At 44.3% G+C, this 25,132-nt stretch overlaps 1 protein-coding gene and 1 long non-coding RNA gene across 3 annotated transcripts in view; one reads left to right on the forward strand and one right to left on the reverse strand.

Moving 5' to 3' along the window:
• LOC110568137 (uncharacterized) overlaps nt 1–7,136 on the reverse strand; it is a 58,581-nt gene extending 51,445 nt beyond the window's left edge. Inside the window, exons 1-2 of one of the 2 annotated variants that reach the window (XR_010336703.1) lie at nt 6,728–7,136; nt 3,459–3,549 (exon numbers count right to left, since the gene is read on the reverse strand). This is a non-coding gene — a long non-coding RNA (uncharacterized LOC110568137). Of the gene's footprint in view, nt 1–3,458; nt 3,550–4,132; nt 4,184–6,727 lie in introns of those variants that run through there. The other variant, XR_010336702.1, reaches the window with a different exon arrangement.
• A 1,222-nt stretch (nt 7,137–8,358) lies between these two features.
• Nucleotides 8,359–11,041, forward strand: EEF1A1 (eukaryotic translation elongation factor 1 alpha 1). The gene is made up of 7 exons (XM_021670313.2): nt 8,359–8,686; nt 9,059–9,238; nt 9,340–9,636; nt 9,720–9,870; nt 9,961–10,217; nt 10,305–10,539; nt 10,626–11,041. The coding sequence occupies exons 1-7, from the start codon at nt 8,543–8,545 to the stop codon at nt 10,748–10,750; spliced, it is 1,389 nt and encodes a 462-aa protein (XP_021525988.2). The 5' UTR covers nt 8,359–8,542; the 3' UTR covers nt 10,751–11,041.
• Nucleotides 11,042–25,132: the final 14,091 nt, after the last annotated feature.

A 25,132-nucleotide genomic window follows, 5' to 3' on the forward strand; every position in this document is an offset into this window, starting at 1 on the left:
ATATTTTAAACAGATTTCTGCTTAAAAGAGCTGGCTGGGTGCGGTGGCTAAGGATTATTTTCTAAGTATAATGAGCTCTGACATTTGTAAAAATGGTTTGCATTGTCTGGTCTATTATCTTATTTAATCCTTATGATCAGTTCTATGAAATAGATGTTAGATTATTTTACTATGAAATAATGACTTCCAGTGTGATTTATTCAAGATCACTCTGATAAAGAAATTATCTGGGACTACGAATATATTTCAGCTTGTCTCTTAGTTAAGTGCTCTGTAAACCATATCAGCTATGAAGATAAAGAAATACTGAAAACTGACATTATTTATAAAATATGCATTCACAAATGAATAGTGAGTGAGGAAGCCCCGCTACTAGGCTTACAACTATTGGGCTCTGCTCAGGAACTCTAACCTGGTCCAGAGTGAACAGTGGTCTCAGACTAGCCTTTCACCAGTCTAGAAGCCTTCAGGTTTTCTTTTCATCAAGATGAGTGATGAACCCAGACTTGTCAGAAGTGAAGTTTGACAGGTCAAAACTGAAGAAAACTAACATTGCAGAAAAAAAAAACTCTTTCTTCCAAGGAAAGTATTCAGCAGGAGAAAGAGGATATACAAACATCATATGATGGGGGCTGGGTTTGGTGGCTCACACCTGTAATCCCAACAGTTTGGGAGGCCGAAGGTGGGTGGATCACCTGAGGTCAGGAGTTCTAGACCAGCCTGGCCAACATGGCTAAAACCCGTCTCTAATGAAAATATAAAAATGGGGCAGGGCGCGGTGGCTCACACCTAAAATCCCAGCACTTTGGGAGGCCGAGGCAGGCAGATCACGAGGTCAGGAAATCAAGACCAGCCTGGTCAACATGGTGAAACTCCATCTCTACTAAAAATACAAAAATTAGCCAGGTGTAGTGGCGCGTTGCCTGTAGTCCCAGCTACTAAGGAGGCTGAGGCAGGAGAATCGTCTGAACCCGAGAGACAGAGGTTGCAGTGAGCTGAGATCCTGCCACAGCACTCCAGGCTGGGTGACAGAGTGAGACTCTGTCTTAAAAAAAAAAAAAAAAGGCCGGGCGCGGTGGCTCAAGCCTGTAATCCCAGCACTTTGGGAGGCCAAGGCAGGTGGATCACGAGGTCAAGAGATCGAGACCATCCTGGTCAACATGGTGAAACCCCGTCTCTACTAACACAAAAAATTAGCTGGGCATGGTGGCGCGTGCCTGTAATCGCAGCTACTCAGGAGGCTGAGGCAGGAGAATTGCCTGAACCCAGGAGGCGGAGGTTGCAGTGAGCCGAGATCGCGCCATTGCACTCCAGCCTGGGTAACAAGAGCGAAACTCCGTCTCAAAAAAAAAAAAAAAAAAAAAAAAAAACAAAAATGAATAAGGTATGGTGGCACATGCCTGTAATCTCAGCTACTCGGAAGTCTGAGGCAGGTGAATCCCTTGAACCTGGGAGGCAGAGGTTGCAGTGAGTGGAGATCGTGCGACTGCACTCCAGCCTGGGTGACAGAACAAGACTCCATCTCAAAACAAAACAAAGCAAAACAAAACAAAACATCGAAAATCTTCCCATTGGTGCATAAATTCCACATGGCAGATGCTGCCAGTAATCTAACCAAAGATGACCTGTGTGTGTACAGTCTTTGCACCTCCTATGGAAAAGCCAATTTTAACCTTCTATGAGTGCTTCCACTGCTTCATAATCCTCATGAAGTTGCATGTTTTTCAGCTTCTCACAGTTTATTTTCATTTCTAATGTAGCAATAAAATAATAAATACACTCACTAAAAAAACAGTGAGAGAAGAAAATCTTTTCCTTCGTACCAAGTAAGAGAGCACTTATCCCAGTAGGCCCTGGCTTTGGAATTATGAGAGCAGCAGTAGAACTATCTTTAGTTTTCTCAGTTTCCCTGGCGTATTCTTCAGGCTTCCTTTAAACTACTAAAATGAGAGTAACATTTCACTGTATAACCTCTGTACAATTTCTTACAGTGTATACGTATTACCTATGTAAAAATGCTTACAATTAAAAAGATACCAATGAGTTTATTTTCTCTACTGACTCAAGTTGGTGTCACTGGCATATCAATTAAGAACAGGCTTTCTCCAAAAACCCTGTAGAAACGCTGCCTTTTGTACTAATAAAGAGCCCCCATTTGTTTTCATGTCATTGTATATTAAAATTACGACCTAGGTACTAAGTAGGAACAAAAAGCTCCCGGGCGAGGTGGCTCACACCTGTAATCCCAACATTTTGGGAGGCCGAGGTAGGAAGATCACGAAGTCAGGAGTTTGAGACCAGCCTGACCAATATGGTGAAACCTCATCTCTGCGAAAAATAAAAAACTTTTAGCCAGGTGTGGTGGCAAGTGCCTGTAGTTCCAGCTACTCAGGAGGCCGACCCATTTCTTTTTCTTCTTTTCTTTTTTTTTTTTTTTTGAGACAGAGTCTTGCTCTGTTGCCCAGGCTGGAGTGCAATGACTGATCTCCATTTACCATAAGCTCTGCCTCCTGGGTTCAAGAGATTCTCCTGCCTCAGGTTCCAGAGTAGCTGGGATTACAGGCGCAGGCTACCATGCCTGCCTCATTTTTTGTATTTTTAGTAGAGATGAGGTTTCACCATGTTGACCAGGCTGGTCCCAAACTCCCGACCTTGTGATCCACCCGCCTTAGCCTCTCAAAGTGCTGAGATTACAGGCATGAGCCATCACTCCTGGCTGAGCCAACCCATTTCACAGATGTACTCAGAACTGCTGGGCTGTCACAAGGTCTAAGCCGAAGAGCAAAGACTAAATCCCTAATTTTCTGACACCAATGCCACTGATATTTTCATTATACAGGCTGCCTCAGCCAGCTGGTAAGGGTTAGGACTAGCTTTCTGATCAGATTACCCGGCTTCCAATCCTGCTCTGCTGGGCCCTAATGTATTCACGAGAAAATATCACCAAGCTGTATTAGGTAAAAAAAAAGCAAGGTGGCATATTGTAATTTTACCATTTTGTGCCAAACAAAGGGTAAAACTTTAGAAAAGAATATATGTCTTATTTGCTTATTATGCATAAACTGTCTGTTGCCCATTGCTGCTCCATCTATACAATGTAGGTGGTAGGATTATATTAAATATTGCAAATGTTAGAACAGTGCCTGTCACACTAACGCGCCATTTTTATTTGGATTCTCAGTCCAAATAGTTCCTTGAACTGATCACATTCTTGGCTTAATCACATTCTAAAATACCCCTTTAAAAATCTTTTTTTTTTTTCCCCTGAGATGGAGTCTCACTCTGTTACCCAGGCTGGAATGAAGTGGCAGGATCTCTGCTCACTGCAACCTCCTCCTCCCAGGTTCAAGCGATTCTCCTGCCTCAGATTCCCAAGCAGCTGTGATTACAGGTGCACACCACCACTCCCTGCTATTTTTGTGTTTTTAGTATAGACAGGGTGTCTCTCGAACCCTTACCTCAGGTGATCCGCCCAGCTTGCACTCCCAAAGTGCTGGGATTACAGGTGTGAGCCACTGTGCCCAGCCATCATCTTTTCTTCAGAGGTAGCTACAGCAGATAAAAAGATTTAAAAATCATTTTCACGTGGCAGGCCATGGCAAAATGTAACTACTTAAGGCTGCTTTAAATTAGACTAATAGCAGAGTGATTAGCCTATACTGAAAGCCTGGTGAATCACAATTATGTACCTCAAAGAACTATTCTTGTTTGCCTTGCTACTATGTAAATAACTGAAATCTTTTTCTTCCTAAAAGGGGTCATGGTGATGTTTACTTACAATGTATTTTAAGTTAGTCACTCGAAATGGTTATGAGCAAGTTTAAGAAAAATCTTCAGCAAATACCACCTTAGATTATGACCCCAAAACACGTTTACAAGCCTCAACATCGTTACTGTTACCGCTTTATTTAAGACAGTAAAAAGCATACTGGATGAGCTGTAGAGGCACAGGGGAGCGGGGAATGGCTTATGATCATGTTGAAAACATAGGGTCTGGGGAAAAGGGATTTAAAAGAAGAAGGAGGAGGAAGGAGGAGGAGGAGGAAGAGGAAGAAGATGAAGAAGAAGAAGAAAGACTTGAGACTTAAAAAGTCTTAGAGACCAGCTCACAGTGGCAAAAACTGACTCTCACCCGGAGCCCCGTGAGGTTTTCTGCTTCCTCCCGGCCCTTCCTTCCGCAATCAGAGGGCGGAAGAAAGTGACCTCAAGGTGGGGCGAGTTGCAGGGCGGACTCTGGCGACCTGACGCTGGGGAGACTCGAGCGGGGATCCATGCCGCCCAGCTGTCCGCCGCGGGACCCCGCCGGCCCGCAGGTGACCCAGCGCTGGAGAAACGCCAGTGACGTGGCCTGGCGAACTGGCGCGGGGCAAGGACCACCTGCGCCAGCCTTGCCACCCCAGGCTCCCTTCCTAGGAAACCGGGTGCGCCTCGGGGCGCGCGGGGCTTCCCCGGGACCGGCATTCCAGTCCCTCTCCGGGCTTCCGGCCCAGCCCTGGCCCGAGCGAGAGCAGAAAATGATCTCTGCCGTGAGAAAATGCTCGTGGCCAGTGACTACCCTTAATGCACAATAATATGGCTCAGATGGGCTGAAAGGTATTGGTTTTCCCAGGCTGGAGTGTAACGGCGCGATCTTGGCTCACTGCAACCTCCACCTCCCGGGTTCCAGCGATTCTCCTGACTCAGCCTCCCAAGTAGCTGGGATTACAAGCGTGCACCACCACGTCTAGCTAATTTTTAGTAGAGACGGGGTTTCACCATGTTGGCCAGGCTGGTCTCGAACTCCTGGCCTCAAGTGATCCGTCTGCCTCGGCCAACCAAGGTGCTGGGATTAAAGGCGTGTTGGTTCTTAAACACGAGAATTGAGATCTCCTTTCATCTAATGAAGGTCTGGGCCAATACTGCAACATTCAGAACACCAGCTGATGTTGCGCAATAGATTACTTAGGTATAAATCAAGGACCAGTATAATTTTGCCATTCCTTGGGTGATATTTTTAAAATTCCTTTTTTTTTTTTTTGAGGTGGAGTTTCACTGTTGCCTAGGCTGGAGTGCAGTGGTGTGATCTCAGCTCACTGCACCCTCTGCCTCCCAGGTTCAAGCAATTCTCTGCCTCAGCCTCCTGAGTAGCTGGGATTACAGTCACCCACCACGACGCCCGGCTAATTTTTTGTATTTTTAATAGAGACGGGGTTTCACCATCTTGGTCTTGAACTCCTGACCTCGTGATCTACCAGCCTCTGCTTCCCAAAGTGCTGGGATTACCGGTATGAGTCGCCGAGCCTGGCCCTTAAAAACCATTCTCTGTAAGGTATTTATGAAGCGTTTACTATTATCCACAATAACAGGGGCTTGGGAAAAACTTTGCCTGTGGCCAGGTGCCATGGTCCACATCTATAATCCCAGCACTTTGGGAGGCCGACGCGGGTGGATCACCTGAAGTCAGAAGTTCAAGACCAGCCTGGCCAACATGGTGAAACCCCATCTCTACTAAAATAAAAAAATTAGCTGGGCATGGTGGCAGGCGCCTGTAGTCCCAACTACTTGGGAGGCTGAGGCAGGAGAATCGCTTGAACCAGGCAGACGGAGGTTGCAGTGAGCCGAGATTTCGCCACTGCACTCCAGCCTGGCGACAGAGCAGGACACCCTAAAAAAAAGTATACTGTGAAAATTGACTAGAAAAACTTGACACTACAAAGATACAGAAACCAACTAAGCACCATACGCGTTTGCCTTTAACTGCTTCCCAACTTGTTTTCCTCTTCCAGTTTGATTGTGGGTTCTTCTCCAAAAGAAACTCCACAGTACTTAGCTTAGCGTTGGCCACATAGTAGAGTCTCAATTAGTAAATAAGTTGGTGCAAGAAGCTGGGCAGGGATATTCTACAGCTGGAAGAAGAAACATAATGATCTAGTAATTAGCTCATTAAAAATAAACGTTCTTCTTTCCTCAGAGGAGCATTTCCCAAGGCCTGCCTTGATAGCCATCCAAAAAGGCCAAGCTCATCCAGTCTTGCCCTAGATTTATGCTAAAATGCTTTTACAATCTAGGATGACAGAAAACGAAAGCACTTATTTAAATATAATAGGCATTTATTTAAATAGGAGGAGCTGTGACCTCATAGCAAGTGTTGGGGATAGGAAACTGGGTGGATAAACTTGCTGATGCTGTAGATCTTAGTCTCTACAGGAGATCATATGGAAAATCTGAATTTGAAATTTATTTAGGTTTCTCATGTTTGCCAACAAATGACTACATTTTTTAATTTAAAAAGTACCATGAGGCGGCCGGGCACAGTGGCTCACGCCTGTAATCCCAGGCCTTTGGGAGGCCTAAGTGGGCAGATCATGAAGTCAAGAGATCGAGACCATCCTGGCCAACATGGTAAAACCCTGTCTCTACTAAAAATACAAAAAAATTAACTGGGCGTGGTGGCGCGCGCCTATACTCCCAGCTACTCGGGAGGCTGAGGCAGGAGAATTGCTTGAACCCGGGAGGCGGAGGTTGCAGGGAGCCGAGATCGCGCCACTGCACTCCAGCCTGGCACCTGGCGAAGGAGCGAGACTCTGTCTCAAAAAAAAAAAAAAGTACCACAAGGCACAAACACACACTCGTAGGAACTTTTTGGCTTAACAAAACTAGAATTAGATCTAAAGCTAACTGTAGGACTGAGTCTATTCTAAACTGAAAACCTGGACATCTGGAGTACCAGGGCAAGATGACGTGTTACCGGCTTCGATAAAAGCAGTTGGATTTGAATGGAACAAGCCGAGACCAGCACAAGAGCGGATTCGTCGCGCTCACGGCCATCGAGCCGAACCTCTCGCGGGTCGGTGAGCTGTGAAGGAGGTCCCCAGTCCGGACCTTTCGCCCCAAGCCCTTCAGGGTCCCCGGGCCTGGTACTCCTCGCTACAAGGGAGGGGCGCGGAAACCGGGGCAGAGGAGGAGCCAACCCGGGGTTGGGCTGCGACCGGCAGAGGAAGACGCTCTAGGGATTTGTCCCGGACTAGCGAGATGGCTAGGCTGAGGACAGGAGGCGGATTGAGGGGCGAAGTTACATCCTTATCTCGATACAACCTTTGGGGCTACGCCAGCAGTGATAGAGGGAAGATTCTGGACGTCCCTTCCAGGCCGCCTCCTCATCGCCCCACCCCCCGGCCGGAGCTGAAAGTAATTCATACAAAAGAAGGACTCGTCCCTGCCTTGGGGAATCCCAGGGACCGTCGTTAAACTCCCACTAACCTAGAACCCGGAGATCGCTCCGTTCCCGCCCCCTCACCCGCCCGCTCTCGTCATCATGGAGGTAGAGAAGAGCATGCGCGAGGCTCCGGTGCCCGTCAGTGGGCTGAGAGCACATCGCCCACAGTCCCCGAGAAGTTGGGGGGAGGGGACGGCAATTGAACCGGTGCCTAGAGAAGGTGGCGCGGGGTAAACTGGGAAAGTGGTGTCGTGTACTGGCTCCGCCCCTTTCCCCCGAGGGTGGGGAGAACCATATATAAGTGCCGTAGTCTCCGTGAACGTTCTTTTTCGCAACGGGTTTGCCGCCAGGATATAGGTAAGTGCCGTGTTTGGTTTCCGCGGGACTGGCCTCTTTACGGACTATGGCCCTCGTGTGGTTTTCACTACTTCCAAGGTACTGGCCACTGTACGTGATTCTTGATCCAGAGTTTCGGGTTGGAAGTGGGTAGGAGACTTCGAGGCCTTGCGCTTTTTTCCAGGAGCCCGTTCGCCTCGTGCTTGAGTTGAGGCCTAGCTTGGGCGCTCGGGCCGCCGCGTGCGAATCTGGTCGCACCTTTGTGCCTGCCCCGCTGTTTTCGCTAAGTCTAGCCATTTGAAATTGTTGATGACAGCCTGCGACGTATTTTTGCTGGGTAGACAGTCTTATTAATGCGGGCCAGGATCTGGACACTGGTGTTTCGGTTTTTGGGACTCTGGGGTACCGCGGGGGGTTACGGGGCCCGTCCGTCCCAGCGCACATGTTCAGCTAGGCGGGGCCTGCGAGTGGCTGCCGAGAGTCAGACGGGGGCAGTCTAAAGCCGTCCGTCCTGCTCTGGTGGCCGGCCTCGCGCCGCCGTGTGTCGCCCCACCCTGGGCGGCGAGGCTGGCCCGGTCGGCACCAGTTGCGTGAGCGGAAAGATGGCCGCTTCCTGGCCCTGCTGTAGGGAACTCAAAATGGAGGACGCGGCGGCCGGGGAGAGCGTGCCGGGTGAGTCACCCACACAAAGGAAAAGGGCCTTTCCCTCCTCGGCCGCCGCTTCCTGTGACCCCACGGAGTACCAGGGCCGTTCTGGCACCTTGATTAGTTTTCCCAGCGTTTGGAGTACGTCTGTCTTAGGTTGGGGGGAGGGGTTTTATGCGATGGAGTTTCCCCACACTTAGTGGGTGGAGACTGAAGAGTTAGGCCAGCTTGGCACACCATATAATTCTCCTTGGAATTTGCCCTTTTTGAGTTTGGATCTTGGCTTATTGTCAAGCCTTGAATAGTGGTTCAAAGTTTTTATTTATGCCATTTCAGGTGTCGTGAAAACTACCGCTAAAAGCCAAAATGGGAAAGGAAAAGACTCATATCAACATTGTCGTCATTGGACACGTAGATTCGGGCAAGTCCACCACTACTGGTCATCTAATCTACAAATGCGGTGGCATCGACAAAAGAACCATTGAAAAATTTGAAAAGGAGGCTGCCGAGGTATGTTTAATACCAGAAAGAGAAATACCAACTAAAATGAGTTTTACCAGCAGGATCGTTGATTTCCCCAGAACTAGTGAGTAGTTCTGAATGTTAATAGTTATCCTACTTAGGAAATCATACTTTGGTTTTTGGTTATTTCTGTAACTATTGATAATAAGTAGTTTAGTTCTGAATGTTAATAGTTACGGTCCTACTAAAAGTTTGCTTTTTGGTTACTTCTGTAGCTGTATTGATTTCCTAATTGACTAAAATCACTTAGGACCTGAAGTTGTAAAGTGGAAACTGCTTTGTGCCAATTAAGAGGGGGGAATGCAAGGAAATAGAAGCTAGAGTTTGTTTTAGTAACCAAGTAACTCTTAATCCTTACAGATGGGAAAGGGCTCCTTCAAGTATGCCTGGGTCTTGGATAAACTGAAAGCTGAGCGTGAACGTGGTATCACCATTGATATCTCCTTGTGGAAATTCGAGACCAGCAAGTACTACGTGACTATCATTGATGCCCCAGGACACAGAGACTTCATCAAAAACATGATTACAGGGACATCTCAGGTTGGGATTAATAACTCCAGAGTTTTTTGGGGGTTTTTTTGGAAAGGCCTGTTTTGTCTTTTGGAGCGCTTTTGACAGGGATGTCTTTGCTTGCTTTAAAGGCTGACTGTGCTGTCCTGATTGTCGCTGCTGGTGTTGGTGAATTTGAAGCTGGTATCTCCAAGAATGGGCAGACCCGAGAGCATGCCCTCCTGGCTTACACACTAGGTGTGAAACAACTAATTGTTGGTGTTAACAAAATGGATTCCACTGAGCCACCATACAGCCAGAAGAGATACGAGGAAATCGTTAAGGAAGTCAGCACTTACATTAAGAAAATTGGCTACAACCCTGACACAGTAGCATTTGTGCCAATTTCTGGTTGGAATGGTGACAACATGCTGGAGCCAAGTGCTAACGTAAGTGACTTTCAAAACCATTGTTAAAAAGCTCTGGGAATGGTGATTTCATGCTAACACAAATTGGCATGCTTGTGTTTCAGATGCCTTGGTTCAAGGGTTGGAAAGTCACCCGTAAGGATGGCAATGCCAGTGGGACCACGCTGCTTGAGGCTTTGGACTGCATCCTACCACCAACTCGTCCAACTGATAAGCCCTTGCGCCTGCCTCTCCAGGATGTCTATAAAATTGGTGGTAAGTTGACTGTTAATACACTGAATTGGAGTTTGTAAGAGTGCCATCTGCTTTCACATAAGTACTACAGTATACTGTAAATATTCTTAGGTATTGGTACTGTTCCTGTTGGCCGAGTGGAGACTGGTGTTCTCAAACCTGGTATGGTGGTCACCTTTGCTCCAGTCAACGTTACAACTGAAGTGAAATCTGTTGAAATGCACCATGAAGCTTTGAGTGAAGCTCTTCCTGGGGACAATGTGGGCTTCAACGTCAAGAATGTGTCTGTCAAGGATGTTCGTCGCGGCAACGTTGCTGGTGACAGCAAGAATGACCCACCAATGGAAGCAGCTGGCTTCACTGCTCAGGTAACAATTTAAAGTAACATGTTCTTATTGCAGAGCCTAAAGTCATTTGAGACTGGATTTGTACTGAAAGCAAATCTTTTTTCCAAGGTGATTATCCTGAATCATCCAGGCCAAATCAGTGCTGGCTATGCTCCTGTACTGGATTGCCACACAGCTCACATTGCATGCAAGTTTGCTGAGCTGAAGGAAAAGATTGATCGCCGTTCTGGTAAAAAGCTGGAAGATGGCCCTAAATTCTTGAAGTCTGGTGATGCTGCCATTGTTGATATGGTTCCTGGCAAGCCCATGTGTGTTGAGAGCTTCTCAGACTATCCACCTCTCGGTAAGGTTGACTAATTGGTGCTAAAGATAAAAAAAAAAAAACCTGTGAACAAACAGGATTTTGGTAAAACTTTTTTTTTTTAACAGGTCGCTTTGCTGTTCGTGATATGAGACAGACAGTTGCCGTGGGTGTCATCAAAGCAGTGGACAAGAAGGCTGCTGGAGCTGGCAAGGTCACCAAGTCTGCCCAGAAAGCTCAGAAGGCTAAATGAATATTATCCCTAATACCTGCCACCTCAGTCTTAATCAGTGGTGGAGGAAGAACGGTCTCAGAACTGTTTGTTTCAATTGGCCATTTAAGTTTAGTAGTAAAAGACTGGTTAATGATAACAATGCATCGTAAAACCTTCAGAAGGAAAGGAGAATGTTTTGTGGACCACTTTGGTTTTCTTTTTTTTGTGTGGCAGTTTTAAGTTATTAGTTTTTAAAATCAGTACTTTTTAATGGAAACAACTTGACCAAAAATTTGTCACAGAATTTTGAGACCCATTAAAAAAGTTTAATGAGAAACTTGTGTGTTCTTTTGGTAAATACTGAAACTTCAAAATGCTTATGTGGAAGATGCCTATTTCTGGTTTTATGGATCAGCTGAAACTTCGTGAGAATGTTATTCTTAGATTAACATTTCCTTCAGGGATAGGGTTGTTACCCCCCATATTTTGAAGGGGAGGGAATCTGACCTTAGGCTATGGAGGGCTGCTTTGATTGCAACACCCTGGAGAGATAACAGCATGTTACTGTTACTGAAGGCCAAAGCTGTAATGAGTCCTTGTGTTGCATTGAAAAGTTGTTGTAGTTAACCAACATTCAATGAATGTTCAGAAACTTGAAACTTCAGTTTAAAATTAGCTGACATGTACATTTGAAACATTGTAGGTTAAAATGAGCAGTGTAGTGGAAGTTGTGTATTTCCCATGACAAGGTGTAGTGGCTAATACACAGCCTATGTGAGTAGAAGGACCCATTCTAAAGTTAGTGGAGTAAGCTTTATGCCAGTTTGATCATTTTGAAAGTTCTAATGAGTGCTATTAACAATAAGAACAAGGTACTGATAGATAAAATATGAGATGGTAATTTGAAGTAGCTATAAAATAGAACAAACAGCCCAATGAAGTTTTTTCTATATCCTGCAGAGTCCAATACCTTCTATATTTGGATAAATAGCAATTTTTGTCTACTTCATCACTAGCAAGGAAACTGGTCATAGGCTTAACAGGTGTCACTGATGACCCACTTAATAAATTCCTGAATCTTATAAATTTGTGTGTTTGAAAAGCTGTATGAAATTTTTAATATGAGAAAAATGAGGTCTGTGTTGCCCAGGCTGGTCTTGAATTCCTGAGCTCACGATCCTGTGATCCACTGCACCCAGTCTCCCATGAACCTTAAAAATTTTTTTTTTTTTGAGATGGAGTCTTGCTCTTGTCACCCAGGCTGGAGTGCAATAGCGTGATCTCGGCTCACCACAACCTCCGTCTCCTGGGTTCAAGCAATTCTGCTTCAGCCTCCCTAGTAGCTGGGACTACAGGTGTGCGATACCATGCCCAGCTAAATTTTTTATTTTTAGTAGAGACGGAGTTTCACCATGTTGACCAGGATGGTCTCGATCTCTTGACCTCATGATCCACCCATCTTGGCCTCCCAAAGTGCTGGGATTATAGGCGTGAGCCACCGCACCTGGCGAATCTTAAACATTTCTATGTGAAATAGTATCTAAAGGTACTTTTTGGTTATAAAAGGAAAATTTTTTTAAAGTTTCAAGGAAACAAAAAGTTTGAAGGATAGGTAAAATTGAAGTGGGTTTTTTGTGTTTTTTTTTTGTTTTAGATGGAGTTAAGATGGCTGCTCAGGCTGGGATGCAATGGCATGATCTCAGCTTACTGCAGCCTCTGCCTCCCGGGTTCCAATTCTCTGCCTCAGCCTCCTAAGTAGCTGGGATTACAGGCATGCCCCACTATGCCTGGCTGATTTTGTATTTTTAGGGTTTCTCCATGTTGATGAGGCTGGTCTCGATCTCCTGACAGGTGATCCACCTGCCTCGGCCTCCCATAAAGTGCTGGGACTACAGGCGTGAGCCACCGCACCTGGCCAGGATATGTTCTCTAAGGACATGCTAAGTAGGAGTTAAAGACAAGGCCTCTTACAGTGATTGGTAATGTGTGTTGCTCAAGGTTCAAAGGCACTTCAATTGGCTGTAGAGGTGAGCTTGTAACAAAATCTTACCCTTTCCTCTCTTGTAAGTCTGAATTAGATAAAATACCTTCCCATCTACCAATCATCTGAAGTATCAAATGTGTAAATTGAACCAGAGATTTTTTTGTTCTCAGCTATCTTGCTTCGTATTTACACAAGTAAATGGCCTGATACTTGCTAGATGAAGGGTGAAAAGACAGGTAAGGCTTTTAATAGATGGCCAACAGACGCCCTGATAATGAAAGTTGACACAGCTGTAAGATTTACCAATAGAGAGTACTGTTGACATGCAAGGAAGCAAGAGCTAATGGAAAACTTTTTCCCCCTGGAAACAGGAAAGAGAGCAAGTCAGCTTAACTAGTTGTATACTGAGATAAACTTACTCTGAAATCGGTGTCAGACAACTGTGGCTTGAGCCCCACCTGCTGGTATTCATTACAAACTAGCCCAGTACAATAAATGAATGTTTAAGCTTTAAGATGAAGTGGCATTTCTCTAACAGTTACTGTGTTGGAATTGATTAAAAATTTTTGAGTGGATTTCAAAAATAAGAACTAACGAGTATTTCAAGCTAGCTTGGCTTTTTTTTTTTTTTTTTTTTGAGACAGTTTCACTTTTGCCCAGGCTGGAGTGCAATGACACATTCACAGCTAACTAGTCCTGACTTCCTGGGCTCAAGTGATCCTCCCTGAATAGCCTTAGCCTCCTGAATAGCTGGGATCACAGGTGTTTGCCACCACACCTGGGTAATTTTTGCATTTTGCCATGTTGCCCAGGCTAGTCTGGAGCTCCTGGGCTCAAGCGATCTGCCTGTACTCTCTTTCCCAGTTAATCTGATATTTCTTTCAAATCTCAGATGTACCAGGCCTCAGCAGTGACTCAAGGAAGAAGCCATGTGCTCTTAGTGGGACACGGTTTGTTCAGACTTACTAACCTCAACCCAGTTTCATTTCTTTATAGTGAACACTGTTGACAACTTTCGTCAGCATGCCAGATTTTAGCACTGGTTTGTCTTTGTGATCTTCGTAATGTTTCCAACTTAGTGACTTAACCATTTATATCTTAGTATAATTCTAAAGATTTCATTCAGCTAGAACCCCTGATATTTAAATGTCCTTTTTCTCTTGTCTAATTATTTGCAGTTAAACATTTTGTCATTTACTTTGGGACTGTTTTTAGCAGGCCCATGGATCTCAGGGTTTAGAGTTTAGTTTGTGGTCTCTGTGGGAGACAATGGCAACAAAGATAACCTTAATGTTGCAATAATTCTAAGTAAGGAAGGGATATAAGAAAATTAAGGAAAAGTCCAGGCATGGTGGCTCATGCCTGGAATCCCAGCACTTTGGTAGGCCAAAGCAGCAAGATTTGTGAAGCCCCATCTCTACTATAAAGTACAAAAAAGCCAGGCATGGTAGCACATGACTATAGTCCCAAATGAGGCTGAGGCAGGAGAATCTCTTTAGCCCCGTAGGCAGGGGTTGCAGTGAACTGAGATCGTGCCACTGCACTCCAGCCTGACTGACAGGGCAAGACTCTTGGTCTCAAAAAAATAATAAAAATAAAAATTAGCCCCAGGCATGGTGGTGCACACCTGCAGTCCCACCTACTCTGCAGGGCTCAGGCAGGAGGATCGCCGGATCCTGGGAAGCTGAGGCTGCAGTGAGCTATGATGGTGTTATTGCACTTCAACCTGGGCAACAGAGTGAGACCCTGTGTCAAAAAAAAATTTTTTTTATTTTAAATAGGACACTTGGCCGGGGGCAGTGGCTCACGCCTGTAATCCATCCTGGTCAAGAGATTGGGACCATCCTAGCAAACATGGTGAAACCCTGTCTCTACTAAAAATACAAAAATTAGCTGGCCATGGTGGCACACACCTGTAATCCCAGCTACTCAGGAGGCTGAGTTAAGAGAATCGCTTGACTCCGGGAGGCAGAGGTTGTAGTGAGCCGAGATTGCGCCACTGCACTCCAGCCTGGTGACAGAGCTAGACTCCGTCTTAAAAAAAAATAGAAGGGCCGGGCGCGGTGGCTCGCGCCTGTAATCCCAGCACTTTGGGAGGCCGAGGCGGGTGGATCACGAGGTCAAGAGATCGAGACCATCCTGGTCAACATGGTGAAACCCCATCTCCACTAAAAATACAAAAAATTAGCTGGGCATGGCGGTGCGTGCCTGTAATCCCAGCTACTCGGGAGGCTGAGGCAGGAGAATTGCCTGAACCCAGGAGGCGGAGGTTGCGGTGAGCAGAGATCGCGCCATTGCACTCCAGCCTGGGTAACAAGAGCGAAACTGCGTCTCAAAAAAAAAAAAAAAAAAAAAAAAATAGAAAATTGGCCAGGCGTGGTGGCTCACGCCTGTAATCCAAGCACTTTGGAGGCCAAGGCGGGTGGCTCACCTGAGATCGGGAGTTCAAGATCAGCCTGACCAACATGGTGAAACCCCGTCTTTATATAAAAAAAAAAAGAAGAAAAAAAATAGAAAATTTTAAGCAAAAATATGTATAAGGCTCCTATTATTTCTTACATATATATTTTTATTTATTTTATTTATTTTTTTAAGGGACAGAGTCTCACTACGTCTCTTAAAACCAGGCTGGGCCGGGCGCGGTGGCTCAAGCCTGTAATCCCAGCACTTTGGGAGGCCAAGGAGGGCGGATCACGAGGTCAAGAGATCGAGACCATCCCGGTCAACATGGTGAAACCCCGTCTCTACTAAAAATACAAAAAAATTAGCTGGGCATACTGGCTCGTGCCTGTAATCCCAGCTACTCAGGAGGCTGAGGCAGGAGAATTGCCTGAACCCAGGAGGCGGAGGTTGCGGTGAGCCAAGATCGCGCCATTGCACTCCAGCCTGGGTAACAAGAGCGAAACTCCGTCTCAAAAAAAAACAAAAAAACAAAAAAACAAAAAAAAAAAAAAACAGGCTGGCTTCAACTCCTGGCCTCAAGCAAACTGCTGGAGTTATAGGCATGAGCCACTGCGCCCTGCCTCATCTTCTAAAAGTGTACAGTTATGCAATTTTCAACATACAAACTACCACAATTAAAATATGGAACAGTTCTGTCACCCCACAGAATTCCCCTGTGCCCCTTCAAAAATTAAAATTTTTTTAGAGAAGTCTTGCTCTGGTACACAGTCTGAAGTGCAGCGCCCTAATAGCTCTCCGCAGCCTTGAACTCCTGGGCTCGAGATCCTTCCACCTCAGCCTAGCAAGTAGCTGGGACTACAGGCATGAGCCACTGTACCTGGCTACATGTGTCCCCTTGTAGTCAACCTCTTTACCCCTCGCCCTTGGTAGGCACTGATTTATTTTCTATCCTCATAATATTGTTTTTGCAAGACTGTCCTATACCTGGACTCACAGTCTGTAGAATTTTCAGAGTGGTGGTTTTTTTTTTTTTTTTTTTTGAGATGGACTTTCTATCACCCAGGCTGGAGTACAGCGACACAGTCTCAGCTCACAGCAACCTCCGTCTCCTGGTTCAAGCAATTTTCCTGCCTTAGCCTCCTGAGTAGCTGGGACCACAGGTGCCCACCACCATGCCCAGATAGTTTTTGTATTTTTAGTAGAGACAGGGTTTCACCATGTTGGCCAGGCTGGTCTCGAACTCCTGACCTTAGGTGATCCACCTGCCTCAGCCTCCCAAAGTGCTGAGATTACAGGCATGAGCCACCGTGCCCAGCCACGTCTGGCCTCTTTAACTTAACATGATGCATTTGAGATCCATTCATTTTGCATCTATCAGTAATCTCTTCCCTTTTAATGGATGTATAAGAGTTTGTGTATTTATTCCCAGCTGAGGGACATTTAGTTGTTTCCAGTTTGGGACAATTAATTAAGCTCACATTTTAGTCTTGTGTTCACATATAGTTTTGTGTATAACAATGTTTTCATTTTACTTGTGTAAATAGCTAGGGAAGTGATTACTGGAATAAGTGCAAAGTGTTTATAAGAAACTGCCAAGCTGTTTCCAAAGTGGCTGAACCATTCAGTAATGAAGAGATTAATTTTTTTGAGGAAGACAAATAAACTACATGAGCATTAAATAGATTTCACAGGTCAGTGAAGTAATTTGTTTAGAAAATATCGTGCTTACTATGTTCTACGCACTGTTCTAGGGATTGGGGTTAGACCTATGAACAAAATGGACATGGTTCTTGACCTTTGAGTTTATAGTTAGTAGGGGAGATAGAGATTCAATAAATAAAAGTAATCAATTTTGAGTTGTGATGGTACCGTGAAGGAAAAGAGAAGTGTATGTTGAAGGAGAATAATAAAAGAAAGGGACATAATTTAGACTGGCCAGAGAAGGTATTTGACAGGAATAGCTGACACTGGAAGGATAAGTAGGAGGGAAGAATATGAAAACATTGTATTACTTTATATATGTTTATTTATTTATTTATTTATTTATTTATTTATTTATTTATTGAGATGGAGTCTCGCTCTGTCACCAGGCTGGAGTGCAGTGGCGCGATATTAGCTCACTGCAACCTCCACCTCCAGAGTTCAAGCAATTCTTCTGCCTCAGCCTCCCGAGAGCTCCTGCGACTACAGGCGCGCACCACCATGCCTAGCTAATTTTTGTATTTTTAGTACAGGCGGAGTTTCACCATGTTGGCCAGGATGGTCTCAATCTCTTGACCTCGTGATTAGCCTACCTTGGCCTCCCAAAGTGCTGGGATTACAGGCATAAGCCACTGCACCCGGCCTCAATTTTTTTTTTTTTTTTTTTTTTTTTGATACGGAGTCTCACTCTGTTGCCCAGACTGGAGTGCAATGATGCTTTATCAGCTCACTGCAACCTCCGCCTCCCAGGTTCAAGTGATTCTCGTGCCTCAGCCTCCCAAGTAGCTGGGACAACAGGTGTGCACCACCACGCCCAGCTAATTTTTGTATTTTTAGTAGAGACCGGGTTTCACCATGTTGGCCAGGCTGGTCTCGAACTCCTGACCTCAAGTGATCCACCTGCCTCAGTCTCCCAAAGTGCTGAGATTACAGGCGTGAGCCACCACACATGGCTTGTATTACTTTTTAGACATCTTGGTATTTAAGGCTTAATTAGGCCTAAGAACAATCACATAGAATCAGAAAATCTGAGAAGAAAACTTAAAAACCTTTGAATCTAACATACTCAAATCAACTTTGACTATATTAATTGAAATCTTTATTTTTTATTTTTTTTATTTTAGAGACAAGGTCTCACTAGAATGCAGGCTAGAGTGCAGTGTCACTATCATAGCTATGGCTCACTGCAACCTCAAACTTCTAGGCTCAAGCGATTCTCTTGTCTCAGCCTCCCTAGGAGCTGGGACTACAGATGCCACCACACCTAGCTCTTTTGGGGTTTTTTTGGTAGAGAAAGGGTTTTGCGATGTTGATCAGAGTGGTCTTGAACTCCTAGCCTCGAGCAATCCGCTTCAGCTTCCTAAAGTGTTGGAATTACAGGCATGAGCCATGCACCTGACCTTTATTACTCTGATGATGTGTATGTCATACATTGAAGGGCAAAGGCATCTCTGAATTCGTCACAACAACCATGGTAGGAGGCAGGTCCCTATATTACAGATGATAGACTGATGTATAGAGAGGTTAAGTATTGGGGAGTTTACCTTCTCCTAAATTGTCTTATTACTAGATGAATTTATTTTTGTTCTGTTTTTAAGAGAGTCTCACTGTGTCACCTAGACTGGAGTGCAGTGTCTCAATCTCGGCTCACTATAGCCTCTGCCTCCTGAGTTGAAGTGATTCTCCTGCCTCAGCCTCCTGAGTGGCTGGGACAACAGGTGCGTGCCACCATGCCTGGCTAAATTTTGTATTTTTTGTAGACATAAGGTTTCACCATGTTGGGGTTTCACCAGGCTGGTCTCAAACTCCTGACCTCAAATGATCCACCCACTTCAGCGTCCCAAAGTGTTGGGATTACAGGCGTGAGCCACTGCACCAGGCCATGAATTTGTTGTCAATATTTATTTATGTATTTATTCTTTTTTCTTTTTGAGATGGAGTCTCGCTCTGCTGCCCAGGCTAGAGTGCAGTGGCATGATCTTGGCTTACTGTAGCCTCTATATCCTGAGTTCAAGTGATTCTCCTGCCTCAGCCTCCGAGAAGCTGGGATTACAGGCATCTGCTAATGTAATAGCTAAAAATTCACCTGGCTAATTTTTGTATTTTTAGTAGAGACAGAGTTTCACCATATTGGCCAGACTGGCCTCAAACTTCTGACCTCAAGTGAGCGACCCGCCTCAGCCTCCCAAAATGCTGGGATTACAGGCGTGAGCCACTGCACCCAGCCCTTCCAATATTTATTTAAATTTGCCTGCCAGTAACTTCTCATTACACTTAGGCTCTAGTATTACAATTCACTTTATTCTCTCTTTTAATATTTTTTCTTTTTTTTTTATTCTCTTATCTATAAGAGCCACAATACTTGAAGACACAAACTGATACCTCTTAGTTACATCCAAGATAAACACTTTCAGTTCTTACAGCTGTTTCTTAGTCACATGGTTTCTAGATTGTTCCCAGACAGCTTATAGCTTTTTTTTTTTTTTTTTCTCTGAGAAAGAGTCTCACTCTGTTCCCCAGGCTGGAGTGCAGTGGCACAATCACTGCAACCTCTGCCTTTTAGGTTCAGGTGATTCTCCTGCTTCAGCCTCTCAAGTAGCTGGGACTCATGCCACCACCACACCTGGCTAATTTTTGTATTTTTAGTAGAGACAGTTTCACCATGTTGACCAGGCTGGTCTCGGACTCCTGACCTCAAGTGATCTGCCTGTGGATGGTCTTTTTCTTCATTTTGGAATAATTTTAGATACACAGAAAAGTTGCAAAGATAAGAATTTCCATATAACCCTCACCCAGTTTGCCTTCCCGAATGTTAACATCTTACATTACCATAGTACATTTGTCAAAACTAAGAAACTAATTTCTTTTTTCTAATAAAAATAATAGAGACAAGGTCTAACCATATCATCCAGGCTAGTCTCAAACTCTGAGGTCAAGTAGTCCTTCCACCCACCTCCCAAAGTGCTGGGATTACAGGCATGAGCCACCACACCCAGCCTACATTGGTATGTTACTATTAGTCTCCAGACTATTCACATTCTACCAATTTTTCTACTCATACCCTTTTTTCTGTTTCAGGATCCAATTCAGGACACCATACCACTGTATGGTTAATTTACATTTGATCTTAGCCAAAATGCCAAGAAGAGATGGATGGTTAATTTTAAAAACACAGGCATTATCACCACTGTATTTTATCATCTCATTAAGATAATTCTGTATCTGGAGCCTGCTATTTAGCATGATTAAGTAAAAATATGGACGTCGTGATTTACAGATCTGATATTTTTGTTTTTGTGTTTTTACTTTAAGTACTAGACAAAGAAGCTCTAAAGACAGAGGCCTGTGGTTCTGCACTGGAGAGGGTTATTTGATTATGGTGGGCCAAGTGGTTGAAAATTCACCTAACAAGACCATAACATAGGTATAATGTTAATCACAAGGCAATTGTGAAAATTTTATCAAATGTTTAATAAAAGCAAGGTGAAGTGAGTGATAGCTTTAAATTACTTTCAATTTTTGGGCACACAAAAATAATTTGCTCTACCACTTTTTTTTTTTTTTTGTAATTTTTTTTTTTTTTTTTAAGCGGGGTTTCACCATGTTGGTCAGGCTGGTCTTGAACTCCCGACCTCAGGTGATCCGCCCGCCTTGGTCTCCAAAGTGCTTGGATTACAGGCGTGAGCCACCACACCCGGCCTGCTCTACCACTTAAGAGTTATAAGGTCAGCCGGGCGTGGTGGCTTATACCTGTAATCTCAGCATGTTGGGAGGCCGAGGCAGGCAGATCACCTGAGGTCAGGAGTTCAAGACCAGCCCGGCCAACATGGTGGAAAAAAAAAAAGAGTTATAAGGTCAAGGTGGGAGTAAATAATCTTTGTACTAGAAATTAAAAGTTTCTATTTGAGCCAGTCATGGTTTCCCTAAAAGCGTTCAAGTAGTAGGCTGGGTGTGGCACCTGTAATCCCAGCACTTCGGGAGACTGAAGTGGGTGGATCACCTGAGGTTGGGAGTTTGAGACCAGCCTGATCAACATGGAAAAACTGTCTCTACTAAAAATACAAAATTAGCCAGGTGTGGTGGCACATGCCTGTAATCCCAGCTACTCGGGAGGCTGAGGCAGGAGAATCACTTGAACCCAGGAGGTGGGAGTTGTGGTGAGCCAAGATGACACCACCACACTCCAGCCTGGGTAACAAAGCAAGACTCTGTCTCAAATTAAAAATAAAAGTTAAAAAATATATATATATGATTATGGGCGAGGCAGGAGGATTGCTTGAAGTCAGGAGAATCACTTGAACCCGGGAGGCGGAAGTTGTGGTGAGCCAAGATCGCACCATTACAGTCCAGCCTGGGCAACAAGAGCAAACGTACGTCTCAAAAAAAAAAAAAAGAGTTTAGGTAGTTTTGCTTTTATCAAACTTTACATTTAAAACTAACTCAAGGCTGGGTGCGGTGGCTCACGCCTGTAATCCAAGCACTTTGGAGGCCAAGGCAGGCGGATCACCTGAGGTTGGGAGTTCAAGACCAGCCTGACCAACATGGTGAAACCCCGTCTTGAAAAAAATAAATAAAAACTAACTCAAAACACACCAAAGCAACAATATGCAGTCTGGATATTGCCTTTAACACAATCCCTTTTGAGACACTGTCTAAAATATGGGTTATTGCTTGTATTAAGCCAAATAGATGTAAGTCAAAAGTAAGCAGTTTTGTCCATTCCAGTGGAAAAAAGCATATAGAAGATTGTGTGGTTTTCAGAAGGTAAATGCCAGATGACTAATACCAAGTGAAAAAACATAAATAACATCAAATGAAAAAACATAAAACTTGGTGATATTTTCAGTAAAATCATGTGATTGAGGGAATATCCTAGTTGGTGTTGGGATAAACTAGGGTTACCATGTAAGCAATTTGAGTTTGAGTTCTGATGCTGCCTGGAGGCATGAAAACTGAATAAGTGGTTCTTAGCCTTCTGGTGAGGGTATCTGCAACATTTTCTGAGGCCTGGATTGTAACCATATGGGTATAACAGTGCAGCTATATTGGTGCAACAAAAGAAGAACCTCACGGAGCATTCACCTACGGTCCCTCACTTTAGCCATTATCATACCTTCTCGATTGACTCGTTGGACTTCTCTGTTGAGCCTCTTGCAGGATTCCGTATATAACTAGCAACTCAGTAAATGTCTGATGAGAAATGCGGTGATTTTTATTCAGTTATGGTTGCATACAAAGAATGTTTTCTCATAATTATCTTTATGTTGAGGTTAGTGATGCATTTCTTGTAACTCAATTTCTCATTTCATATAACTACTCAGCAGTATTTTTCTTCAGAGCTATAATTAATATCTCTGAATTTTGAGTTAAATGGCCCTCCTTAAGGTTGTTTCTTATGAAATTGAAAATATAGAAAATTCAAGCCATTTCCTTAAGTTACTTGAAACACCACATACACATAGCACAGTCTGGTCTTGTGTTAAAATACGGTATATTCTATAAGTGTTTCCTTTTAAATTTAGGCAGTGTGTTTTTTATGTATCTTACTTTACTGTTATAAATTTGGATTGCCCATGTTTTAAAAGGATGTAGACCAACTCCAAAAGAGAATTATAAAAGCAACCAACATAATTAAAGACTAAAAATGACTTAATTATGGGCCACTGGGCTAAAAAATAGTTTAGCCTAGCTAATTCTAAGACAGTATTATTGCCTTCAGATATATGAAGACAAGTCCGCAGAGGGTGCTGTTCAAGTGAAACTCACATTCTGAATTCCCCTACAGTCTCCAAACTAGAATACCTTTGAAAAGAGTGAGTGCCGTAATGGCTAATTAAGCATGGCAACTCCATAAACGCTTAACGTGAAATAGGTTACAAAGGGTGGGAGTGGGAACTGAAAGTTAAGAGAAACAGACTTCTAGATTGTTCAAAAGGGATGGAGAAACTTTTAATCCAGTAGAGGACTGCTGGTCCCTAGGAGGGAAAAACCCACTGAAAGTGGCAGAAAGGTATTGTGATGTCAGAAGACCTGAGATCTATGCTCAACAGCAACTTGATGTTAAACTTTAATTATGTCACCTGCAAGGGTAAGTTATATCTATAAAATTAGAGCATAAAGAGATCAATAAGACTTTAAGTTTTTAAAAACTTTTTAGAAAAATTCTTAAAAAAAAAATTTTTTTTTTAAAGACGGGGTTTCACCATGTTGGTCAGGCTGGTCTTGAACTCCCAACCTCAGGTGATCTGCCTGCCTTGGCCTCCAAAGTGCTTGGATTACAGGCATGAGCCACCACACCCAGCCTAGAAAAATTCTTTCTTTGAGGAATACACAGATCCTAACCTGTTGGGATTTTCCTGTCAGAAAGTAGTGCTGTTCAAACAGATTATGTTTTTTCAAACTTTGACTGTGATCCACAGTGAATTTTCGGCAGGGCATGGTGGCTTGCGCCTGTAATCCCAGCACTTTGGGAGGTGGAAGCAGTTGGATCACCAGGTCAGTTCAAGACCAGTCTGGGCAATATGGTGAAACCCCATCTCTACTAAAAATACAAAAATTAGCCAGGCATAGTGGCGTGCGCCTGTAACCCCAGCTACGATGCTGAGGCGGGAGAATTGCAGTGCGCCGAGATCATGCCACTGCACTCCAACCTGGGAGACAGAGCAAGACTCTGTCTCGGGGGTGGGGGAACACATATTTTTATTTATTTTATAGAGACTGGGTCTTGCTCTGTTGCCTCGGCTGGAGTAGAGTGGTGTGATCACAGCTCACTGCAGCCTTGAACTCCTGGGCTCAAGTGATCCTCCCACCTTGGCCTCCCAAAGTGCTGGGATTACAGGTGTGAGCCACCACACCTAGCCTGAAATATATTTTACATTGCAGCACAATACAAACACACACACTGTATTTCATTCCATCTGAGATGTTTTTCAGTCACAAATGCTGCCAGTTATAACTGTCAGATGCCGTTAATTGTAAGATATACTCCCATTTAGATATACTAAAATATGGAAAGATGTGCATCTTAAAATTGGTGAATATAGGCCGAGTGTGGTGGCTAACACCTGTAATCCCAGCACTTTGGGAGGCTAAGGCAGGCAGATCACCTGAGGTCAGGAATTTGAGACCAGCCTGGCCAACATGGTGAAACCCCATCTTTACTAAAAATACAAAACTTAGCCGAGCATGGTGGATTATGGCCATGCACCTGTAATCCCAGCTACTCGAGAGGCTGAGGCAGGAGAATTGCTTGAACCTGGGAGGCGGAGGTTGCAGTGAGCCAAGACTGCATCACTTCACTCCAGCCTGGGTGATATAGCAAGACTCCATCTCAAAAAAAAAACTTGGTGAATATAATTTGCATATGAGTTACTGAAACAAGCTGGACATGGTGGCTCATGCCTGTAATTCCAGCACTTTAGGAGAACGAGGTGGGAGGATTGCTTGAGGCCAGCAGTTCAAGGTTACAGTGAGCTATGATCACGCCACTATGCTCCAACCTGGATGACAGAGCAAGACCCTGTCTCAAAGAGAGAGAAAAAAAATTACTGCAACAAAAATTTCTTTCTTTTTTTTTTTTTTAAATAAAGATGGGGTTTCACCATGATGGTCAGGCTGGTCTTGAACTCCTGACCTCAGGTGATCCACCCACCTCGGTCTCCCAAATGCTAGGATTACAGGCGTTAGCCACTGCACCCGGCCTGCAACAAAAATTTCTGAGAATAGTATTTACTACCCATGACAAAAATATTTCATGACTCACTAATGAATTGCTGCCAGCAGTTTGGAAAATGTTGATTTTGGTCAGTGACAGTCAAAATGAAGTTCTAGGTCAAAATAATAGCATGCTTTCTCTTTGGCATAAAAGCATAGGGTATCAAGTTACATTGTTCAGGCATTCAAGCAGTCCCAAAGGTTAAGATTGAAAAAAATGTGGTCTTTCCCACAAATCAACATAGCTAACCTATCCATTGGAAGGTAGAATCACTTTCCTTTAGGCTTGAATTTTTTTTTTTTTTTTTTGAGACGGAGTTTCGCTCTTGTTACCCAGGCTGGAGTGCAATGGCGCGATCTCGGCTCACCGCAACCTCCGCCTCCTGGGTTCAGCCAATTCTCCTGCCTCAGCCTCCTGAGTAGCTGGGATTACAGGCATGCACCACCATGCCCAGCTAATTTTTTGTATTTTTAGTAGAGACGGGGTTTCACCATGTTGACCAGGATCGTCTCGATCTCTTGACCTCATGATCCACCCGCCTCGGCCTCCCAAAGTGCTGGGATTACAGGCCTGAGCCACCGCGCCCGGCTAGGCTTGAATTTTTATGATAGAATGTGAA

The sequence above is a fragment of the Aotus nancymaae genome, unplaced genomic scaffold, assembly GCF_030222135.1.
Source record: "Aotus nancymaae isolate 86718 unplaced genomic scaffold, 86718_ANA_hifiasm-v0.15.2.pri h1tg000040l, whole genome shotgun sequence".
Taxonomy (NCBI): Eukaryota; Metazoa; Chordata; class Mammalia; order Primates; family Aotidae; genus Aotus; species Aotus nancymaae.